Here is a 24,928-nt window from a genome sequence, read left to right as displayed (position 1 = left end):
ATATATATATATATATATCTGCTCTGCTGACAGAAAAGCAACAAAAGAACAACAACATGAAAAAGAAAACTTCTGGAGGGTCTGCTTAGTAATCATGCTTTTGTTTATGGTACATTTACTACACTAAAGCCAAAATGAGATGTTTGTAATATCCAGTTAGCACAAAGTATAAATATACATATCAAAGTATATGATTTAAAGTACAACCCTACAATCAAAGCAAAGTACAAACATGGCAGGAAGATTTTGCACCTCAAAAGGACAAACTCCTAAAGAAAAGAGTTATCTTTCGAGTAACAGAACGCAGAGCCAAGTGTCTCTTCAGTGTGGCACCAACAGGGTCATGACGCACCCTGGGGGCTTGGGTAAACACTGGTCAACTGGGCCAAGATAAGCACCACACTGCACTATGGAACGCACTGTGTTCCTCCTACATGAGCAACATCAAACTTCTCTGAAAATAGAGGTGATAAGAGTGAAACTTAAAGGCCTTCTGGAGACTATAAGGAGACTTCTGGAGACTATTAGGAAAAAAGAAGGACTAAAACAAGAGGGAGGAAAAAGAGGGAAAGGAGTGTGTGTGGTAAAAATGGGCAGGTAGACGATAAAGAGCTGATATAAACCAAAAAGCTGATATCATGTTATCATAGGGGAGCAAGCCTTGCCCTTAAAAGGTCATGTCTGTGTGTCTAACAAGCCCGCACATCTCTAATCCAGAGATTTCACAAGCATTCAGACTGGTTTTACATCTAAAACAAATTCACTTGTAGATGACATTTTACCAACATTAAAAACCTAACTTTATCTTAAGTATTGTCGGTTTTATCTTTCAAACCGTCTTCCTGTAGGGACCTCATCATCTCTACTGAACTGCCAGTAACCCACACTGGTTCCCACATCTATCTGTCTGTGCTAACCCATTAGAGTTTACCGGATGACCCCTGACCCTGGTCGGGGTCGTGGCCAGTGCCTTCATTAGGGGATAAATCATAAACACCTGAGCGGCTGACCTGGGCATAGTTTCAGGGCTCCAGTCATGTGTTATTAATTTTGAGTCGCAGTGGCGTGTAAATCGGGTTAAAGCAGCGCCTGCGACCCTCAGGGCCTGCAGCACATATTAAAAATAGGACCACAAACCGTTCACTATGTGTCAGAACGCGTAAGAGTGTGTGCCAAGTGGCTATAAGAAACCTAGCCTCACCTGTGGATCATTAAGACTTTATATGGAGTGTGTAATTGGATACTTTTTCACAATCTAACAATGGGTTTATTTATGTTTTACTATGTACTATTACTATTGTGGCTTTAACGTTTTATTGAGGTTAAGTGTTGTCAGGGGCTTCACACTTTGTCATTTTGTCACACATGAACATTGTAAAAGAATTATCCTTGTATTCAGTCTGAACTGTTAAGAATTTGAGGCATTTATGTTGATGTTGTTCGTCTGTTTAGGTCAAAACTTCCTATCTGGCTTCATACATGAATTCACTTCACTGGTCCTGCTGGAAATTATTCAAAACATCTGTAGTACCATCTGGAACACTGAACAATCAGGCTGTTCAAGGCTGCAATATTATGTTGAAACAAGTCAAAACAGAGTAACTGTAACTGTCTAACTGATCTAACCATTTTGCCAAAAGTACTGGGTTACTTGTCTCGGGTTAAACATCTGAACTTCAATTACATCTCTTGCTTAGTGCAAAGCATTTAGTATGATTTTGGTCCACCCTTTTACACATAAAGCAGCTTCACATTTATAAGAAGGTGTTTCCAGGGCAACTTTTGACCTTTTTCCAGAAGATCAGGTGTTGATTTTGGATGAGATGGTCTTGGCCACCATCCACTCTAAAATTATTGCAAAGGAGCTCCATCGATTTGAAGTTAGAACCTTATTTTCTGCACTGGCAAACCGTCAGAACACAAGGGACCATCTCCAAACTCTGCCAAAAAAGCATAAAATTGTCCAAAATGTCCAGGTATGCTTGTAAACATTAAGAGTACCTTTCTTGAAAAAAAAAAAAAGAAAAAGAAAAACAGAGCCATACTACAATGCTTTCTAAACTACACTTTATATTTGACACACAAAAGTTAGACAAGAGCTTTTCTCTTGGGAATTGTCAAACCCAGACTCTTCTGGGTCTGCCAGAGAGGCATAAATATTAGGTCATTCCAGAAGATGTCATGAATGCTTTAGGGCCCCGTAAAGGTGAACTTTATACCAGTGGATCTGACACTTTTCACTTGGTGATGCAAGGATTGTATGCATCTGCTCAACCATATAAACCCATTTAATGAATCTCTCTGAGCACTGTTGTTGAGTCAAACTGGCAACCCAAAGAAGTATACAGAACCATAGCTGTTGACTCAGCAGAAAATTGGCAACCTCTATGTACCATCTGCCTCGTCATCAGGTTGGCCCCTCTGGGTTTTATTACATATGTATCTGAAAGCAATTGGACGGACTCAATTCATTGTTTGGATGGTCAACCCAATAATTTTGGCAATACAGAGTATATTTTTCAGATACATTGTTTTACAGGTCAAAGTAAATAGAAGTCATGGTTTTCACTGACCTCTCCTCGGACTCTCGTGGTTAAACAGGATTCCGTTGACAGCAAACATGTCGTAGGCTTCACGGAAGTTTACCACAATCCAGTAGGCATAAAGCTTAGCAGCTCCTGGGAGGACAAACAGAAGCAGAACAGGAGATAATAAAGGAAAAGAGGAAATATACACACAAATAAAATACAGTATTTATATTTCAGCCTAAAAACATCCTTAAATTTTGTTTGGACGTCCACCTACTGCAGGTTTTTACTCTGTTAGTAAAAACAAATTGAGTACCAAATACTCAATTTGGTACTCAATTTGTACCAAATTGAGTACCAATCCTCAGTATAACATTAGTCCTTGGTTTGCCCATTCACGACTTATTGAAAATAATACTAATAATATTAAATTAAAGCATTTGCATTTTGTGGTATGGTGTGTGCTTGTGCATCAAATGCAGGTACCAAGCATAACTGCAGAATGCAAAAAGAAAAAAGAGGAAGTAACCAAAGAGTAGGTAAATTAAATTGAGAAAGGGTGTTTATCGTCTTATGTAAAGTTGAAAAGCATGGCCACAAAACGTGAAAATATGTTTATATATCTGACTTTCATGTTATCTTCCGTCAAGGATTCACACTTTCATGACCCCGTCATAGCAAAGGCAGAAAAGGCTTTTTCAAATATGACAGGATTGTTGAGCTATTCAAACAGGGTCTCTCACAAAAATGTATTTAATGTAGTGAAGTAAAAAGCAGAGAGAGAAAGAAATGCTTCTTCAATTAAAATTGCTGAGGAAGACCATAAAACCACATCCTGGAGTTAAATATAGAACATCAACAAAACTTGTCCTTCTTTCAGGAGTGTGAATCTGAGACTGTGATTGACCAAGAGCAGCACCATCTTTAACCAAACTCCTCCTCATCCTCCCTTCTCCTGTAATGAGTCAAATACCAAAGCGAATGAAGGGAGGTGCCTGTTGATTAAGCCATAGGCCAGGATGTACACTTGAGGTGAAGGGAGTTTGCCATAGCAACCTCCGCCTCCAACTTCTCAGGTCTAATTAATGGAGGAGCAGCTCGGTACGCACCTCCTATTCAGCTTCAGATTGAGTGCTGACAGATGGGGAAAGTGTCAGGCGGGAGAGCACTGAGACAACAGAGAACATTAAACCTGATCGCTAACACACGTGTGCAGCCGGTGTTTATGCGTGTGCGTGTGCGTGTGTGCGTGTGTGTGTGTGTGTGTGTGTGTAAGCTGAAAGTGAGTGCTGAGTGCTGTGGATATAAAGGTGTCTTTGTTAAAAAGAGAGCCACTCCAGTCTTCAATCCGACGTTTGGCCCCAGGGTGTGAAGCAAGCTCAAAGGGAGTTAGAACTATAAAGCACTTCTCTATTCAATCACACACATTCATAAGGATGTTTATTCATAAAAAAGATAAAGTACAACAGAGATTTCATGCAATTTGTACGTGTTTAAATGATCACGTGCAATCCCTGACAAATGTAAACAGAGAACATATTTCATGCTTGCTGCCACGTGAGTCTGTAGCGTTACCGTAAGGTGAGCGGGGATAAAAAGGCGTGGTTTCCTTCTGTGGGATCTCCTGGACTTTGCCATACAGCTCACTGGTGGAAGCCTGGTAGAACTTGACGCTGCTGGTCAGACCACACGTCTTGATTGCATCCAGGAGACGCAATGTGCCCACACCGTCCACATTAGCTGTGTATTCAGCCAAGTCAAAGGAAATCTGGGAACAAAAAGAGGGGGAAAAAATGAGACATTTTCAATACCAATAATAAGAACTGTACCAAAAACACTGATGTTTCTGCTTATTCCTGCAGAACACACAATAAATCAGAATTTTGGTTTTGAGCTGTAAAATTCAAAATGAAGGCAGGAAAATATCAGAATGCACCAAGGAAACAATGTCTCCTTTGCACCATCCATGATCACTATGCATGAACTTGTAAGATATGTGCACACTTTGTACTTAAGATTGGAGATATCCAAAAGAATAAAAAAAAGTTCTGTGAAATGAGGGTCAAACATAGAGTTGAATTTACATACATTGAACAAAAACTTTTTTTCTCACTGCCTGCCATTAAAAGCAAACTTTTCTTGTACTGTCAGTTAGGAGTACAAAAACTACTTTTCCTCCATTCTGGTTTTATAGGCTGTTGGTTCACACCATTGCAACTAATTTGTTTGTATATTCAGGGATGTTGTACATTTGACCCTGAATATACAATTGTACAATTGAAAAAATGACAAAACAGCCGTTACATCCTTTAATTAAATAAATGTAGAGGACTATTACTGTAAAAAAATATACAAACATTGTTGCTACAATAATACGACACATTAAGAATAGAAATTAATCACATTCTTATATATTAACTGTTTGGGTCATGACACAAAGCTTTTACTGAACAATTTTCAAAAAACAACCCCAAAAATAATGCTAAACAAAATGTACTTTAAACTAAAAAAGGCATTTCTACAGACAATAGCAAATCAGACTTTCTCTAAAATTCCTACAACAACTCCCAGAATCCCTCCTTCCACTGCAAATGGTGAAAAGAGTGAACTTAATAAACGCTTTGTGGGAGATTAAGTTGAAATTGGAAATGGCTTTGAGAAGGCCTGAGTGAATGGGTGACACCGTGTGCTGTGAGTGCGTAAGCTTGAGTGTGTGCCAGCTTGGCCTCAAGCTTCCAATCAGACGTGACGGTTAAAAGCCAGGCTGGTTAGTGGTCACCACACCTGGTGCGAGCCGCGTGGGCCACATCTAAATGGAGGGGAAAAAAAACCTCCAACCCTTTAGTGTGTTCACACCAGCGCTTCGTACACACCCACACGCACACATGAGTAGATAAAGACCCCTTATTTAAAGCTGGGATCCGAGAACACTGGGCCTCTATTTCCCTCATGACGTGCACACACACCATGAGGAGGTTTAATCAAGTTCAATCACACTCTGCAACTCAGTGTAATTACCTGTGACGCTCCACTCATGCTTTTACTTTGCATTCTGGCATTTTCATTTATATTTACATCAATTAGAAGAGAAAGTGAGAGGGTACTTTATACAGAGACAGACAGCACACATTACATAATGGCCATGTACAATCACAACGCAAGAGGTAGGCGCAAAACTTGAAACATTTGGATACGAAACCAAACGGATGCAGTTTTACACGATATTCACAGAAGGAAGTTGAATTTTATCTGGGAATTATTTTAGAGTTGTAGGTTTTCTTGGCCGCGTCAAACAGCTGTTTTCCTTTGTAGATTTAGCAGATTGTTTAATTTGTTTCACCTGTTGCATGTTGTTCTCTGTTGATGTAAAAACAAAAACTCAAAGCATCTTAAAATGCCTTGTTTGGGGTCCAAGTTATTGTGTTCGACTTGACAACACCATGAAACACTTTTGCTTAATGCATGTTTGCTCACTTACTAGACAAAAAAAAAAGAAAAAAAGACAGTGTATTTCGACATGAATCTATACATACAGTATGGAAATTCTAAATTTTTCATAGACTTTTTTATAATTGTGTCACATTTCAAAAACCTATGTTATTGCATTTAATTGCAACTAATGTGTTGCACAAAGATAGCAGAGATTTGTTAGAGAAGATTTGTGAAGAACACCACATCCCTTCTGAAATCTGACCATTTTGGAAGTATGGCAAGCGCAAAGCCAATTTTGCAGCCTCACTTCTGTAAGACGGAAATTGAACAACAATCAGTGTTCAATGACTGAATGTAGTTTTAAGCGCTTTGGGGTTTTCTGAACTGGATAAAGTGATGTAAAAGTATAGGATAGTTACCATTTACAATCTGTCCAGTGTGAAACACTGAACTTATTTCAACTGACTGTTCCCAAAAGACTTTAAATCTACTCATTCATAGTCTCTTTTTGAAATCCGCATTGAGTCTTACTAGCAAGTGCAGTATAGAAAATCAGAAGTTCGTGTTAGCAGACAAACATAAATGTTTTGATTCAACAGTTGAAAGACGAGACTCGCAAAGACGTGGCACTACACAACCACGTACAGAGGGTAAAAACCACTTTATTTTATGCTACTACATCCCACAATAAAAACTCCTTCCCACACACATCACAGTGTGTGTTTCATTTCAGCTCTCCTCTGGAGATGAAGTGCATGGGACACACATGCAGCGTCTATCAAAACCAGCTGAGAAGGCCGTGGCCTAGTGTTTCTTGACAACTTAAATCAAACAAATTGCTTTAATGCCTCCATTCTCTATCATTATGTTATGTCCAGCCTGAGCGATCACGTTTGCGAGGACGGACGTTTGCGTACACCACTCGAAGAATGTGTGTGTTTGGGGAGAGTGTCATTGTGACTGCCTGGCCTCTCAGACAACCTGCCAAATATTCTTCTGTTCTGGGAAGTCAGCCAAGCTCTGCCAGAATCGGGGGGGTCCACTGACAAGCAAACATTTTGTCTGACAGCAAAGCATCCATTTAAAAAGCTTCTAAATGTACAGGATACATGTGCTGCAATTGGCGGTTTCACTTCTTTCGTGCTCACACAGGGGCTTGTTGAAATGCATGCCTGAAATTGTGGAATGTGACTCCATAAGTGTGTGAAGGTATGCAAGTGTGTGCTCACTGACAATGTGCCCAAGAGTAGTGACACGTGTATAAATATGAGCTACATTAATTTAGCCATGGCCTTCGCTTTCGTCCAGAGAAACAAATGGAGACATTGAGTCGTATATACACAGGTGTAGGTGAGTTTAAAGGAATGTGAGCCGTGTATTATACCGTGTCATTCAGAATTTTACATAGATTAATCAGGGATACCAATGTTTGGAGCTTCTTATAATGCATTTTATACATTTTCTCTTTTTAGGGTGGAAAAATAAGACAAGCAACTTTGTTGCTATTAAAGTTAAAAATTGGGAGTTAAAGTGTAGATCTATTACGTATTTAACTTATTCTAGTCTTCACAGGTTCCACTACTGGGAAAAACAAACACACACTTTTTTTAAAAAAAACTTCCCCATTTGCTTGCAATGTAGTGAGAATAATGAAGACATTATTCATACAACTGAAACTGGATTTTGATGTCAAACATTAAGGATGACAATCCCATATTGCTTGTTGTTCAGCCATTTGCAGACAGCAAGTTCTGGTGGACTTTGACCAACATTTTCATAATAAATGTTAATCAATGCTGTACTGAGTATCATGAACAGCATTGATAAACATTTTGCATTTCATTTTATCTAAAAAATTGTCACCTGTCATCAGTGGTGAAAGTTTTGGTTGAACGGTTGGGACAAGGAGACGGCTGGAGTTTCTAGAATTATGCCAGAAACTTTGAAGATTTGCAATGTTGTAAAAGAGGCACTCAACCTAAATTTCAAAGTTTAGTTGTTGAATTTTAACCACACAAATATTGCAAGTGCTTTATAAATTACGAAAGGCTGTGAGCCAATCCAAGACAGCAAAGCAAGAGGCAAAAATAAAGAGAGTGAGAATGAGGAGGATGAAAGGATGAACAAAAAAAGAGACATGATAAAGTTAAAACAGGAGGAGGAGAATGAAAAGAACAGGAAAGCTAGGAAAGGCAAGAAAGTGAAATAAATAAATAAAGATCAAGGTGTAAGAGAATAAGGCAAAGGAAAGTTAACACAAGAAAGAAAAAGAAGAAAAATAGGACTTTAAGCAGAATATAAAGTAATGGAAGGATATCAACTACAGCAAAATGAAACAGAGGAATAGGGAAATGAGACAAAAAAGTATAAAAAAAGACAGAATAAGAATAAGTGAAAAAGGAGAGATGAGAAAATAAGGAAAACTGAGGTGAGAAAATGAATAAGAAGCACAAAGGAAAATTAATAGGAGAAAGAGGAATTGGAGGGTAAAGGAGAAGGAGAAAAAACAGAAAAGAACAGGGAGAAGAGAGTACAAAAAGAGAAGCAGAAGGTCAAAATGATGGAGGGGATGTAAAACAGAAAGAATAGAAGTATGAAAAGGTGACATCGGACAAGGAAGTGGTGAAAGAAAAAGAAAAGGGGAAGAAAATGAAGAAAAGGGGAACATGGGAAAGGAAGAAGTAGAAATAAGACAATAAGTTCATTGATAAATCCAATAAACCACCTGTGTTATCAGTCTGCGCTTTGAAACAACAAGAGTAAACATGCAGCGATGTGAGACTGGACAAAAGGCAGTTTAAGGTCAGTAAGGCTGTTCTGGGTTTGTCTTAAAACTGTCTATGCATCCGATAAAAATGTTGCATAAATGTTGATCTGAGCTGATATGTGAATGTTCCTGACTTGATCACCCGAGACCTTTTCTTTTTTTCTTGCAAACATTGCTATTTTTTTCCGACTTACGTAACTCAGGAAAGAAAAAGACAATAATCAATTCTGAAGGTGGAGAAAAGAAAAGGGAAGAAAATGTGACAGGATCTGGAAAAAAAATGCGCTCATGCTTAAGTGTGAGAAGGGGAGGTTGTGGAGAGAAACCACAGACAATTACACCTTTAATCAACAGGTTACAGGCCGACCCAAATTAGAGCAGTTGTGTTTTCCTCAAAGACAAACAGACTGAGTTCCCTTTAGGACAGAGCCAAACCCACGCAGGGCAGCTCAAAGTCAACAAGTGTCACAATAAGTTACAAGAGCATCAACGTAGGAGGCCAGAGAGACACGAATTTTCCATGTTTTCCAAAGCTGTAGCCTAAGCTACTGTCGCTGTATGCGAGCCCACGCTGACAGCTCACTCTCTGCAAACAGTGCAGCATCTCCATCATCATGAACCGCTGTGTTGTGATGAAACTCCAGAGGGAATCTCTGCGCCTCGAGCTCCATCTTGTTGGAATGTGTCACTGTGCATAAACACACACACACCTTTTACAAAAACACGAGAGCTGTATTTTCCCCCTCGCACTGTGCCAAATGGCCTTTCCCTAAAATGCAGACACAATGAGAAATGAAAGAAATTCAAACGGTGAGAGAAGTATATGAACAGTGAGTGACATGAGAGTATAACCGAGACGAGGACGCAGCATTGCATCATCCAGCTGGAACGCATCCCCCCTCGCGCCGCCCCCCCGCCCCCGGTGTTTTGCCGCCGGCAACCAAGTGCCGCTTAAATGAGTCACAACGCGCAGTACCGCTCCCAAGTCTGATAAATATCAGGTGAAACCACAGGCATGAATAACTGAGGAGACCTTCAGCAAGCATCAGTGTAAAGTGCACACACGACTACAGACACCAACCAAATGCCAAGAGTTTCAAAATGAAAATCCTGGTCATAAATAAATGTTTGGGGCATTAAGATTAAATATGGCCTCAGTGACATGATTTAATGAGCTTTAATTAAAGTGCACCTGAAGGAAGTCCCCACAGTGAAGTTATTTATAGAATATCCGTGCTGCAAGAACTCCTCCGATAACATAGCTGAAGTGCTTCAAATATCTCAAGAGCTTTTTTTATCTTTTCAATGACAAAGAAGAGTGTTGTGACAGAGAGACTTGTTTTCTTTTTGCTTTTATTTCTCTTACGCTAAAATGTGTCATCTCTTCAAATTGCATTTAATTTCAGGCAACAACAAACTAAGTAAATAGGTGAAGCGATTTCCAAATTATACCAAATGAGTCGTTTATAAAAACAAATATTTTCTTCGTTCCGTTTCAATAAATTTAAGCTGACAGGTTAGCTGGTGGCTCGGGTAAACATGGTTTTAAATGAGGTTTGTGATTCGATAAAGTTTCCGTTCACTTTCACAAAATTTTTAGAATTTATTGGACTGTTTGTAAGTTTTTCTTGGGTCTTCTCTGCTCTGTCCACATGTGTATTTTGCACTAAGAAATAAAATTACCTTTATATAAAAATCCTCCTACGCAGCACTTTTCCTTCTGGGCTGTATGAACGTGAGCCAGAACCTATCTATGTGCCGCAAAATAAATACAGCAATTCACCACATAGATTCATTCATGTCTGCTGCAGCAAGAGAAAGTCCGATATTTACTGCCGCTATTAATCCTCACGTGTGCTAAAAAGAGGAAGATGTGCAGAGTGTTTGCAAACAGTAACTATTTATAGTCTCAGTCTGGCTTTAAATCAGCTTTGAGGTGGAAATTTTCACAAATTATGTTTTTTGTGTTTCGTGGCAACCATGTCTTTGAAGCAATTCAAAGACATGAATTGCTGCAACGTGATTTTAAAACAGAGTTCATCCCTCATTTGTTCGGGTCTTTCTTTTTTTGTGCCTATTCAGTGTTCGCACAGCCGTATGATGTGATGCTAAGCACAAAACTACTTAAAGAGAGCTTGGGAGATGGGATTTATAAGATAAACTTAAGTGCTTGAAACATAAAAGAGAGTTCTCGGTGAACATTAATTTTTCAAATCTCGGCTCTCCACATGGCAGAACATGCATCCACCCTCTAATCCCCCCCCTCTGATGTTCACTCATCATTACAATCACATCTCAATCCCTACATTTTTTTGTCTAATTACAGGCGTCTTCTGCTCAGTAAGTGCAAGTGTTGCTGCAGCTATGGTAATGAATAAAAATATGTACACAGATCAGGTGAATCTGATAGAAAGACAGACGTGGAGAGAAGTGCAGTGAGAGCAGACTATGTCAGGGCAGGTAGAGAGAAAGTTTGAAGATTGACTGTCAAATTCAGAATTTTTGACAATGCGTCTGGAAAGTCCCCGTCTGCCTCGCGGCGCTCCTCTTAACCTTTTTCACTCCTTTTCTGGGTGTCTGCACGCATTATTGTTGATCGATGACATGATCTGAACTGGTGGCGGTTGTTCACTCCACAGCTTCATTTCAACTCTAAAGCACAGATTATGAGGGATGTTTCATGTAGGTGGTTTTGATGACTTAGATTTAGCATTTAGGCTTGCTTGTTTTTTTGCACACACAGAAAAAAACGAAACAGTCTAAGTTTTGTTGTGGCTTTATTTTAATGGACAGATGTAGAACAATAATTTGAAACTCCTCTTCAGCACACTAAAAGCAAAAAAACCACAGACCAGACAAAACAGCTGACAAATGACTTCAGGATCCAGAAATACGCAAGGCCGAATGGACAGCAACACGATTAACGAGTGTTTTAAATTATCTCTGAAAGCCCTGAATGAATGAAAGGAAACCAACCAGGTTAATCAAGTCAACCACTTTTATGCCAGAAGGCTTTATGATGGCAACAAATTTTTCATGCCTCAATTTGATCTCCTTTTGTGCATAATGCCGTCCACTGCTGGTTATTCGAAGATAATAATTTTTAGCGTTTGAAGAGCAGACAGCAGAGGTGGATTCGTACACTCCGTTCCTTTAACATCGGATCAGAGAGCCAGGAATAGAAACTCCCTGGAAAAGTCATTCAAGAACAGAAGAAGCCTCACATTCTTTCTTTCCCTCAGTCTGCACATCTTCCCTGCAGACATTTACCACCAATCAGTCATTGCTACCCTACAATCGCAAATACAAGCGTAAACATAGCAACAGGTCCTACAGCGGTGAGCTGAGGTCATGCCCAGGAGGCTTCAGTGGAGCAGTCCTCATTATGTGCGGATATGCAGGTAGGGTTCTGGTATCTGTGATAATTCATAAGAATTTCACAACAGAGATCTCAGGAGAGGTTTGTAATAGTGTCACCATCACTCAAACCTTTCTTTGTTTGAGTCACTGTTATTTAGCTTGTTTCTAAAATTTGGCCACATGCACATGCAGCCACATATCCACATAAAACGTGCAAGCAGTTATAGGGACTAAGATGATTGGCCTTTTTTTTCAATCAAAAATCTAATGTGTGACTGCTCCTTTGGGTATGGCAGCTTTCAATGGCAGCTTTCAGAGAAAATCAGATCTTTAAAGTGAATAATGGATTTTGTGACTGAAATAAGCTAATAAGTGAAGACTTTACTCATTAGAAGACACTGGTTAAAAAATGTATTACTAATGATTAAGAGTTACTAACTGGGAAAAAAAATAAATCAACATCTCAATTTTAACCGTTTAACTTTCTAAAGCTTTTGTTAGGATGAATTAAATAATTGTCACCAATAATATTACTGGTATACAAGGACTGAAATAAATACATAGATAAATAGTTGTGGTTGTTATAGAAAAAGACATTTTGATAATTCTATGCAAATATTGATTCTTAAAAAAAAAAAACATCCTCTACCAGTGTAACTCCTGACACTTTAATTAATCAGCAGAGCACGACCATTACTTCAAAGTTAGGTATTACTGTAGAGGCGATGAAAAACCTCCCATAGACGAGACCCTTTACTTCTGTTTCTCCAGCTACATTAAAGTAAAGCTGTTGCTGGTCCATTTAGCTGTGATGTGCACAATACTTGGATAACAGAGACGATGATTCAGAATGACTTAAATTGATGCATTCTTCTCTAGCAACTCCCCCTCTTTACTCCATCATTCCCAAACATCTTTCCCTCTCCAGCATCCACCACGCTCCTTTCCATCTGGCAGCGCCCACAAACATCCCATCCCGCACTGTTTACTTGAAAAATACCCTCCTTGTGAGCAGAGAAAGTCACTGATATAAATCCTGGCCCTAATCTTCCCATGTGGAAACACAACTCTGCCCTGCTGTTGCTTTTTGTAAACTACTTAAATGCTCCGTGATGTTATTGTTGCAGCTCGCTGCTTTTATTCTATAGTTTTGTCAACTGGACACATTCTCACCACATTCTTACATTTGTATGGCACACCTTTGAAGCACAAGGCTCCACCTTTATTTCCATTACACAGACAAACAGACGTTAAGGGTTAGAGTGAGATTTTAAAACTTTTTTTAGCCTTCTGGCATCCAAAATAAATAAATAACTATTATTTTTGCTAGAGAGCACCAATTGTTAAATAACTCGTTTTGTGGTGTTATATTTTTTTTCTGGAATTTAAATTAACATGAAATTTGATTTTAAAAGGTCATCTGAAGACTCCAGTTTTTTTACAGCGTGGGAATTGTGGCATTAGACTCACACAGCCTTCTGGAAGCCTCACACCTCTCCGAGTCCGGCCAGGACCCCCTGGACAGAAACAGCTCAACAGCTGCATGACCGTCGTAGACATGACAACAAGCAGGATCCAGGTTACGGTCCAGCAGTTTCATGATGGTTATAAATACCTTCCCTTCTGTCCTTCAGATTCATTAAAGGTGTCTGGTTGGCGCCATTAGAAAAATGTGTAAACATGGGACTTTATGTTATGTTCCAATAAAGACATCTACCTAGACATATCTATGTGCATCTTAAGAAATACAGTTCTCACTCTAAAGCTCACAATTTCTTACTTAAAATTAATAAGAAAGTCCTTTCAAAATGTAAAACACTGAGAATAAAGAATTAAGGGTTAAACAGCTGAAAATTGGTGCTTAAGCTTAATTTGCTAATTTCCTGGGTATGTAATCGAACTGTGACACAGAAACCTTTTCAGGCTTCCTCAGGCTGGGACACTGCTGACGCAAAGACAAATTAAAAACACAGCGAAGGTTGAACGAGACCGATGAACCACCTACACTTTGGAGGAGAACACGTTTGTGACCATGTGTGTTGTGCTCTTTGTTTCTATGGTTACGACCCATCTCTCAACATTAGGAGACTCATTAAAAGATGGTGTGATGTAGGCGTGGCCGACATTTCTCATCCGTCCCAGCCCCCGTCAGCCCAAAAGCTTTCATCTGGAGTGAATTAGGGACATTAGCACTTTCTTATCTCAACGCCTTCCCACACGTCTTTCACCGTCTTTCCCGCTCCACGTTCCTGTTTCATTCCTTTCTCGCATAACAATACCCACTTCATTGTAACATCAACAGACTTTTGCATTCTTAAAATACAAAAAAAAAAAAAGAAAAGAAAAAAAAAGAAATAATTTTGCTAAGAATACTATCACACTTAAACTTTCTTGTTCAACTTAAAACAGGTGACTCGGGTTCAGGCCCACAGATCAGCACGCAGACTTGTGCTTTTAAAAGAGGGCTGGCCAAATCCACTCTGATCTGTCTAAAAATACAAAATGTACAATTTAACGGAGGAAAAAAAAATGATTGATTAAAATTCTGCTTTCTAAAGCTCATTCTGCTCACATAGAGACAAACTTACGAAACATTCACATGTGACCTGAACGTTTCTGTGCTGTGTGGAGGAAGTGCAACAGGCCTGTAAATACAAGAATATTTGCACAAAGGCTAAAATTAGCTCAGAGTGTATAAACAGACAGACACACACAGCCGGTAATCCACGTTAATACCAGTCATCAGTCTTAACATAATGTTGTGGAGCTTGGGCAGAGATGGAAATTTAATCTCTGTCATTTATCTCTATTATAATGGCTTCAGATAGCCTACAGGTTTGACACTGCTCTGACACAACATTGCTAACTCTTAAAGTTACAGTCCAGCCACAGAATCAAGTCAGAAGACAACATTGCAGAGACACAAACAAGTATTTGATGCACATAGATTCAAAAGAAAAACCTCCAAATGGTTGTACCGAATTATTTCCAAATTGCTGCCGCGTGTTTTATGAGTTTGATTTTAGACATTTCATCTGCTTGTTATTTCAAGCCGTTTATACGGTAATTGCCAAACTATCTGAAGTCAATCATTCCATAGAGAGAATTTTTACAAGTGGAAAACATTTGAGATGGTTGTCAGGCTTCCCAGGAGTGGACATCCCAGCAAATATCAGATCAAAGGATGTTAGCAACAACCCAAAAGTTCAACTTTAGCTTCAAAGGGTCTCAGTTAGCATGTAAAATGTTAAAACTCATAGCAGCATGATTTTGAAAGTAAGTACGGCTTGCTTAGAAGGGTTGACAAAGTTGGCATCTTTTATCAAAACTAGTAACATGGCAGCACAACATAGGACTGCAACACTGGAACAATGTCTGTTAAACAGGTAATGGCAAAGTGGAGGTGTTTGGCAATAACAAACGACATCATGTCTGAGGAACGGTAAACACAAGACATCCACAGGTATATCATACAAACTGCCAAGGACAGTGGTGTAGGGGTTATGATTTGATTTGATTTTTGTAGTGACAGAACCAGAGCACTCGGCAGTAAGAATATCAGCAAACTCCTCTGTATACCAACGTATACATGAGTCAAATGTGAGACCACCTGTTCAACAGCTGCAGTCTTAAGACAGATGTGCAGACACTAATGTCTGCAGGAGTGAAGAAGCACACTCTAAAGCGTGACCAAAATGTATCCACCATAATATGTGAAACCGTCCTAAACAGGCAGATAAGGATTAACAAGTTATTGTTGTTAAAGGTTCTTCTACAAGCTACTGAATGGAGTGTAGCTGCAGTGATTATTTGGAAAAAAGAGAGAAAATACATATGTTTAGTCTAATTTTATAAAATAGTGATTATGGTGACAAATTTTCCTCTATTTGACCACCTGAAATTTGAGTTTTATACAAACGTTATGCAAAAGAGTTTGGTGGGAACACCAGTCGTTTGAAACGCTGCAATTTGTATCAATTCTCTTGTGACAATTTGCTACAATTATTCTGAATGATGCTTCTTCATTCTTCTGTTCTTATTAATATGCTTCAATAGTCCAACAAAAGCCATTTCTTTTCATTCTGCTACTCATGCTGTATTTTTCTTTAATCCAATGCAATTATTGTAGAAAGCAAACAGGTTGGTGCTGTACTTTGTCTTTGCTGACATTCAACTGGCTTAAACATAATCTTTTCCGAAACCACTGCCCTATTACTCATGCATTATTACCCCAACAGTGGACACTTCCCTGTGTGTAGCCCTCTGTTGGTCACATGGCCTTAAATGCCATCAGCATATCATCAGCAGAAACTCATGATTCACGGTTTTACACATCCACGTGGAGACGCATGCACACACAAAGGCACATGCAAAAACACAAAGACAGCTTAGGAGAAGACAATTGCCTAAGTTCAAGTCCAGCCCAGCTCCGCCTGCCTCGCTCACCAGAGCGGGAACACAGGAGCAGGGGTCGGCATGCCGGGGCGGACTGTTGCTGAGAAGCTGGTCTTTGAAGGAGGCCTGTGGTAAGGAAGGCTTTTCGGGAAGGGGAAGTGCTCTGCTTGAAGTTTTGGATATCAGTGGAAAGCCTTTCTTTGCTATGCATGGCAGCAGATTCCTTTATCCTGCAGTGCTTTTCCAATATCAGCGGAAGGACGGTGTCAAAAGAAACATGTAGCAGGATTATTTTCAGGAAAGGACAGGGGGAAACAACCACAATGCAATCCCCAAAAGAGAACATGAGGAGATGGTTGCCTCGGTTTGAAATTTGGAAGTATTTCACTTTATTGCAAAACTGCCACACAAATAGGTGGCTATAAGAGCGCTGCCCCTGAAGTGGAAAATGATAAGCCAACATGAGCACATGTAGGAAGAAAGTCTGCTGACCCAAACTATCCCACGATCCACCAGCAACCTGGCGAAACCACAAACTCAACCTCTGGCTATCCAGCTGCTTGCTAAAGTACATAACTCGATTATTTTCACAGAAACTCCAGCAGGGAGGACCCTGGGATGTACTCTCAAGTTACAGTTCAAACTAATATGCATTCCTTCAGTAAAAGGTCTGACAACGCTTAGTCCAGTCAAAAATGGAAAAAAAAACAAGAAACCTGTACTCGAGTACATAAAAATTATACTAGGATCTGGTGAACACAGTTAACCAAAATGACTGTACTGTCAAAAGACTTGGAGAAGATCTAGTCGCATAGAGGTTTCTTAGCAATAGTGGGTTTGATTTTGTTTTCCAATATCAGAACCTAACAATGTCAAGGCATACTTCAGCTAAACAAAATATTCAAGAATTGCCCTTAGAAATATATTTTCTGCTCATTTAAAATAATGTTCATATATATTTTTTTTCATATTTTTTACTGACATTGCAAAATATATTAAAAAAAAAATTATCAACTATTATAAATTGCAACAATAGTCCTATGTTTGTGCTTGAATGATTCAGTAACAAAACACAAACTTTAGCACAGAGAACACATATTAATGGCTCAACACATATTTTACAAAATGACCACAAAGTTTGGCTTTTTTTTAACAATTATAGAACTACATGCTATATGCCACTGGGGTTGTGAAAATAAATATTTCACATTTGTTTCAGTTTGGGACTGGACAGTAGCACTGCTGTCAGTACTGTTCCTTTGCAGCAAGTAGAACTTTGATGCAAATCCCAGCCTAGACTCTTCCTGCATGGAGTCTGCATGTTATTCCTTTACAAGTGTGGATTCTGTCTGTGTGCTCCCACTCCTGCAGTCCCAAAAATATAGCATGTTAGATATATATGTCTCCCTAAATTGCCCTTAGGATTGGGTGGATGGGTGTGTCTCAAAATATAAATTGAAAAACACTGAAAAACAATATTTTATCAAAACTCCACGAGACCAATCTTTCCAGGCTGTTGAACTCAGGCAGTGGAATACACTGCCAAACCCTGTGTATAGTTTGTACTTAAAATACTTTTAAAAACTGGACTGTGGATACTTTCACAAAGCAACTGATGACAATTTGATTCTAAGAGGCTTTTAGTTCAACTTGGGCTATTATGATATCCATTTATGATTCATTGTGTTTGCTTTCTATATTGTACATGATTGTGATTTCATTGACTCAAAAAGTCAACAGGAGCAAACAGCAATTAAGACGAAAATCTCACGAGTATTATTTTTATGACTGTTATCTCACACACTAATGGTTCAGGAACGCTGATGCAATGTGGTTCGTTTACAGCTATGGAAGTAGAAAGGGACTGAACAGCAATGGAAAGACACAAGCGCTACTTCATTTAAAAAGTTTGCCAGTGTTAAAAGAGGCCTTTCTTTAACAAAGTATTGCATGAAGAGGGATAACCATCCATGACTGTCCGTTAAAAATCTGTTTCGTAATTTAAAAGTCCTTTGATAAAGTGATTCCAACAAGTTTCAACCGGTTCATGCAAATGCAAGTCCACTCTCATATCTGGTGTCCGGTCTTGATTATGTTTTCACAGAGTTCTCTGTCCTCACCTCTACACTGCTCTTCCGCCCAAGCAGCCAAAATTACAACAACCCTCAACTCTTAAACCCTCCGCTTTCCCGGTAAGGCTGACCGCAACCTGTCCAGCCTGGGTCACCTTACCTGTTTACCGCATGGGAGTGGGTACAGTGCTGCTGCACACAGAGAGCCATTCAAGGCCTCGCATATGAAATATCTTCCGTTGTAGAGATGCTTTACACTTTTTCTGCATATTCATCACTAAGTGTTCACGTCCTGTCTGGTTGAGACTGAAGGAAAACAAGGCACAGAGACAGTTTTCATACGTTCTCAGAGTGTTTCTGTGATGGAATCACAGAAACCAAACAAGGGTCAGAACGAAACCTTTAGAAGTGGCTGGCTGAATTAAAAAAATAAAAAAATCTACACACATATCAGAATTGTTTGATGTAAAATGCTCTATCAGACATGGTGATCATGCCTTTTTTCCTTTCAGGTGAAGAGTTGTTGTTGAAATTCATAAAGAAAGAATAAAATAATATGTTCTTCCCCTGAAAATGACAGTTGAGGGATTCTGCAGAGACCTGCCAGTCACGTAGCTGTCATGGACCATCTCCCAATCTGGCAGCAAGTATCAACAGACGCTCACATAGAGAAATGAGAGCTAGTATTGTGTCTGTGACTATCTCCTTAGTGCGGTTACACATGTAAGCAAACAACAACATACCACAGTGACACCGCTGGTGCTCTGCCAAGTCTGTGCTGGCAGCCACTCCTGTCAGTTAATCACGGGCTCATTGAGGTTGATGGTTTTTACAGTGTTTCTGTTCTGTTTTCTGAGTGTGTAAAAGCTCTGTGATTGTCTGAATAGGTCTTGGTGCAGTGTGTTTAATCAGTCGACATGTACAGTCGCTGACGGCATCAGCTCTTTCAACAATGTCCTTCGGGATGGGATTATCGTCTAAGTTATGACAGGATTTTTAAATGTCTTTGCAGATACAACAATCACACCTCAAGGTGGAGGCTTTACATAGGCTGTTTGAGAAGATATGATACAGTAATGGCCAGAAAATGGACAGAAAATAATTGCCGTCGGGTCTCAAATTTAGGTAAAATAATGTAAAAGTGAAGGAAAATGTAATCCTATAAACAGAATTATTTTGTAGAATTTATTTTGTATTTTGTAACAAATACATAAATATATTTATGTATATGTTTTCCTACAATTTATCTAAACTACTCCAGTTTGGCTCATTCTTTTTTCAAAGTTCAAAAATGCATTGTTTTTTGACAACAAAAAAATAAGATGGGGAAAAAAAAAATCTTCCCATCATGTATAGAAATTATTGAACTCAAACCAATTAGTTTGAATAGTATCCTCCAACGCACTTTGAATTGCCTTGCTGCTGAAAATGTGCTACATAAATACAATTAACTTACCTTACCTTTCCTCACCTCACCTCTGTTTGGGAGATGTGCTTACACAATATACTTCTAACTTCAAACACAGTGTTTGGACCCTATTTCAAAAACACCTTGTTTTCATCATGGGCTTGAACAACATAGAACGCCTATTCCAGTAGCCTAATGCTGACCTGCCTTATAAATTCCTGCCAGAACGCTAAGTTGTGCCTAGGAATTAAGATAATGTTCTTTATTTTCTTTTCCCCCTTCAAGACGCAGCATAACTTTCCCTTTACACAAGTTCCCGAGACTTCCTCATTTTCTTATAATTATGAATGAAAACTAGAGCCATCAAACATCTCATATTTATGCTGGCAAAGATGAACCACTACCTCCAATAAATCATGATGACTGAATATAAGTGTCTTCAAGGTGTCATTCTGTTGAAAAGTGTTTGTTTCTATTTAAGCCTGCATGTGTATTTTTTATTCTCTATGGTTTGGTCAAAGTCGCCAATAAATTTAAAATTCTGAACCTAATTTGTGTCTTTAGATATTATTATTGCAGTTTATTGCTGCATAATCATTTCTTCCTGGAACAAACACCGTCAAACATGTATATGACGTACATGCCCATGAACTGTTTTTATTGTTTTAATACTAAAAATTAGAATTTTAAATATTTGACATGTTCGCAATTATTTGTTTCAAAGTGAGGCTTCCTAAAATAAACATAACACACGTCCAATTATGTTGTTACTTCTACTTCAAAGCCAGCCATGAAGTTAGAGTGTAAATTGGCCTTTAGACTGTAAAATAATGCATTTAACAGACACCTAAATGTTAAAGGTTTATTTTGTGTCAATAGTTCTGATGATAAACCGTTAAACTTTGTGACGGAGGGTATAATTCCTGGGATATTTATATGGTGTGGCTTTGCACATATGATAAGACTTCCCAGAAACACCCATTTCTGTTTACAACCTACAAAAGCAATAAAGAAATTCTTCAGTTGGCTTCCAAAGCCACATTTGTGTTTTTTCAACCCCTGAGAAACATTTAAGTGATCAACTAGTATTTCTAGATACATCTCTCCTTTTATTGTAAAGACTAAGGTTGTCTCAGAACCAAACTAAGACAGTATAAACATTAAACTGATGGCTCATTTCTAAAGGTTTTAACACTAGTAATTTTAAATTAAACCAAATACAGAACTATCTGCAGTAAGATCCATTAATCTGTAGAATAAGGAGCAGTAGTGCTGAGTCTTCTTGTGTGGTTTTGGTGGGGCATATTTTCTTACTTAACCCACCCGTCAAAGCCAATAAGTGAGAGAAGAACCGAGTATAACCGCGAAGACTGCACTGCAGTTACCTATAGCCGCTCCATGTAACAGCATGTGAGTGTTCCTGTAGATCTCCCCAAGGGCAGTGAGGTGGTGACTGACACTCTAGTAATGCCTTCATGTCTCCTAAACCTAAGCAGGGTCTATATATGCACACTGAATGAAGACATGTCAAAGAAGAGCAGAGAAAGAGAGAAACATCTGGCCCCGAGATGTTCCCCCCGGCTCCCCGTCCGAGGGCTCAGCTTCCAAAACGATACAAGTTACAACACAATCCACGGAAACAAAAGACGGAGAGCCAGACCTCTCTGAACTGGCAGGCATCGGCAGCTGTGGAGGCTCACGCCGAGGATGGACCTCACAAATGCTTTGACATTCCCAGCTCTGATCACAATTGCTTTCTTCAAATGACTACATTTTCCTGGACATCATGTAACTTGGCAAAAACAAAGTACCCATTTCCAACCTTTTTTTTTGTTTTAATCAGACACTAAAACACACTAGATGCAGTTATATACCACTTATTAATATCCTAAAGGCTAAGAAAGTTTTTTTAAACCTTTAAAAACGTATTTAAAGATAACTATTAAATATGTAAAAATCTATATTTATGGTAAACAGAAAACAAAAGCAGTAAACAGAAAAAAAAAGTAATTTACTGTAACAGAGTTCATTATCTCAAACAAATACCCCCAACAAAATGAAAAGAAATTGTTAATGGTTGGGTGAAAAAACATTTTTCAGTCTTAAGTTTTTCAATTTGAAATTTGGGATTTTTTTTATTTGTCACTTTCTTGCACGTCTAACTATTAGTCTTTGCATGGTTGTGACATTTGATCAAAATGTGATTAAATGTCAAATTTACTATAACTAGCTAGTCAAAAATATTAGGAAAAATGTTTAAATTACCTTAAAAAAATTAAGATATAGCCAATATATTTGTAATTATTGTCTGTTATTATAAAATGACGAGGATTTAACCTCCACAAGTGATTCCCCCATATATAATTAATTCCATCAATGTGCCATACCATAGGCAAGGTAAAATGTCAAGTCTCAACATTTTTTAATTAGCTAAGCTGCATATCATACGTTTATAATCTTTCTACTTTGCTCTTTAACCACGCCCCAGCTGATTAAAATCCAAAACTTTGCCGTTAATAGACACAGTTGTCATGTTACTTGACTTGGAACAGCATACTTAAATGTCATTAAAATGCAATTCGAGGTCAGAATTGTGGCTTTTATACAACCAATAAACAGTTAACTGAATTAAATTTACGTGCAAACAAAATGTCTCAACATGCTGAGCTAGCTCTCTTTCGAATACACATACATTTTACACGAGTGTTCGATGGCAGAGAATCAACTGGCAAGGGGGGAATTTGGTTTTATTGAAGTTCCACAGTTTATAGCCCTGCTGCCCGGAGCACGACACTTTAATTTGAGAATAATAAGATCAGCACAACACGTTGGTTTTGCTGCACCAGGCGAGACACTTTTATTACAACAGGCATCACTTGGAGAATATTATTGTAAACTATTTGCTGTGGTGGTCTGGGCTGACCACACATCTATAAACAGTCCGAGCTGAGATTGCTAGCTCAGCTTCATGCCAAAGCTGATATAACCACATAGTGGCACTGGGATGCTGGAAAGATTTATCATGGGAACATTTAAATTTCCAGGTGGTTGAATCGAAATGACTACCCTCCTCAGAGGGAAAGCGTGATCCCTGCAATGGCCAGTTCTTTTGTTTTCTTCCTCATTATGTGTGCAATTAAATGAAAGGATGGTCAAAGTGCTGGAAATGTCAGAGGGCTCAAACCCTTTGCTACATTGTGACAAAGTTCAAAGATGTCCAAAAAAAAAAAAAAAAGGAAAACAGATGTTACGCAGAGAGACCGAAAAATGCAACCTCCACAAGTTCTCACACAAAAATAAAACATGGAGAGGTCCACTCCTCCCTGTGCTATTTCATGTTCAGTTCTGAGTACTCTGATTACGTGTGTGTGTGTGTGTGTGTGTGTGTGTGTGTGTGTGTGTGTGTATGCTGTTGTGTAAAAGAGACAGCATGAAGAGAGCAAAGAAAAGTAAAGAAAACATCAGAGTGTTTTCTTTGGAGTTTGCTCACACTGAACGCAAAAGGAGGAGAACAAGTGATCCTGACTAATCACGTTCAGTTTTCTGGTAGATGCCACCAATCGCCAACTCACGAACCCACCTCTCTTCGAAATGACCGTCTTTAGGACACACGGCATATCAGATCTATCTCAGGGTCACTTACTGCAGTTTGAGCATGTCTGTGACGAGCCATCTGCAAAGTGGGCACTTTCCACAGCCGTTTACACGCTTCAGAAGGGGCCTGCCATGGTTTCTTTGTAAAGAAAACAGCTGTGGGGTATTTTTGAACTAAATGGTTTTCTGCACATGCCTGACTCAGCTGTACTGTCTTGTATTCTGCCACATTCAAAATATAAAGCTGAACTGAGTGATAAACTGATGAACTAACTAAACTGCCTGAAAATCAATTGGTATTAATTACTTAGCAATTACTTATTAAGACCAATAGTATTAATGATACAATACCAATTATATTAATAATACAATTGGTATTACTTATTGTAAAATATGGGTATCAATCCCACATTTTATACAAAATATGGGAAGTAACATCCTGAAATGTGAAAATTTGTGGAGGTTCAGCAAACCTCATTATCCTATATCACATTATGCTTTGAAAACTGTGTTCTAATAACATACTCTTCATCTTTGAACAATATAGTATGTTGCTACATTATACAAATTGACTATGCTATAATAAAGCTATTAAAGTTCTTTCAATATCGATATGGTAGTCACCTGAAAACCTATTGTACAAATATTGTGTGTGTAAAAACCTGACATTTTATTGTTGAAACATAATCTATGTTTTCCTTGTACCATTAAGTTGACGACAGTGCAGATCAGCGACTGAGAAAATGTTTTGTCTATTAGAACTGATTATGTTTTAACATATTTCAACACAAAAACGCGGTGGGGCCACTGCAGGTCTGCCTTGGTGCATCTATCACTGGGTTTAACAAGCTTTCTGGGTGGAACCCTGAGCTTGAACACCTTATTACTGATATGCATACTTCACTTATCAACATCTGTCACTATCACCATCAAGATAACCTCGAGATAATTTAATTAATTGCAGCACTGTTGGCTTACTTTTTTCCAATAACGATGAGGAAACCACGTTGCACTAAACCAAAAACAATTACAGGAATCTGTCTGTGTAATTAGCTCGTACGGTGCCAAGAGGTTCCAGGCTTTAAGTAAACAGTTGGAGGTCGGAGGCCTCCTGACAGTTCAGTACTCATCTGCCTCAGCCTGTCCGTCCATCAGAATAACTTGCCCCACCAGACGCCAGCGCAAATGATCGATGGTTCTGTGGAAAACCAAAAACCCCTCTTTCACAGTGACAGAATCAGCCACCATAAATAACAGAGACAACCTCATTTATCTCAGTTTGCGATTAGATTCTCACAGTGCCAGAGATGTTTCTTGTCACTCCTGATGATACCGACGTTAATGATGACAATGGGGAGATTTTATGATCCAA

At 38.8% G+C, this 24,928-nt stretch overlaps 1 protein-coding gene across 1 annotated transcript in view; it reads right to left on the bottom strand.

Annotated features, from left to right (window-relative positions):
• The window catches only part of gmds (GDP-mannose 4,6-dehydratase), a 184,412-nt gene that overhangs the window by 135,038 nt on the left and 24,446 nt on the right, over nucleotides 1–24,928 (bottom strand). Inside the window, exons 5-6 of the mRNA XM_007570971.2 lie at nucleotides 4,104–4,296; nucleotides 2,574–2,678 (exon numbers count right to left, since the gene is read on the bottom strand). Of these exons, the coding sequence (XP_007571033.1) occupies nucleotides 2,574–2,678; nucleotides 4,104–4,296 (298 nt within the window). The remainder of the gene's footprint in view (nucleotides 1–2,573; nucleotides 2,679–4,103; nucleotides 4,297–24,928) is intronic.

The sequence above is a fragment of the Poecilia formosa genome, unplaced genomic scaffold (assembly GCF_000485575.1).
Source record: "Poecilia formosa unplaced genomic scaffold, Poecilia_formosa-5.1.2 Scaffold271, whole genome shotgun sequence".
Taxonomy (NCBI): domain Eukaryota; kingdom Metazoa; phylum Chordata; class Actinopteri; order Cyprinodontiformes; family Poeciliidae; genus Poecilia; species Poecilia formosa.
The sequence above is the reverse complement of the archived record's forward strand: the minus strand, read 5'-3'. Positions and strand labels throughout refer to the sequence as shown.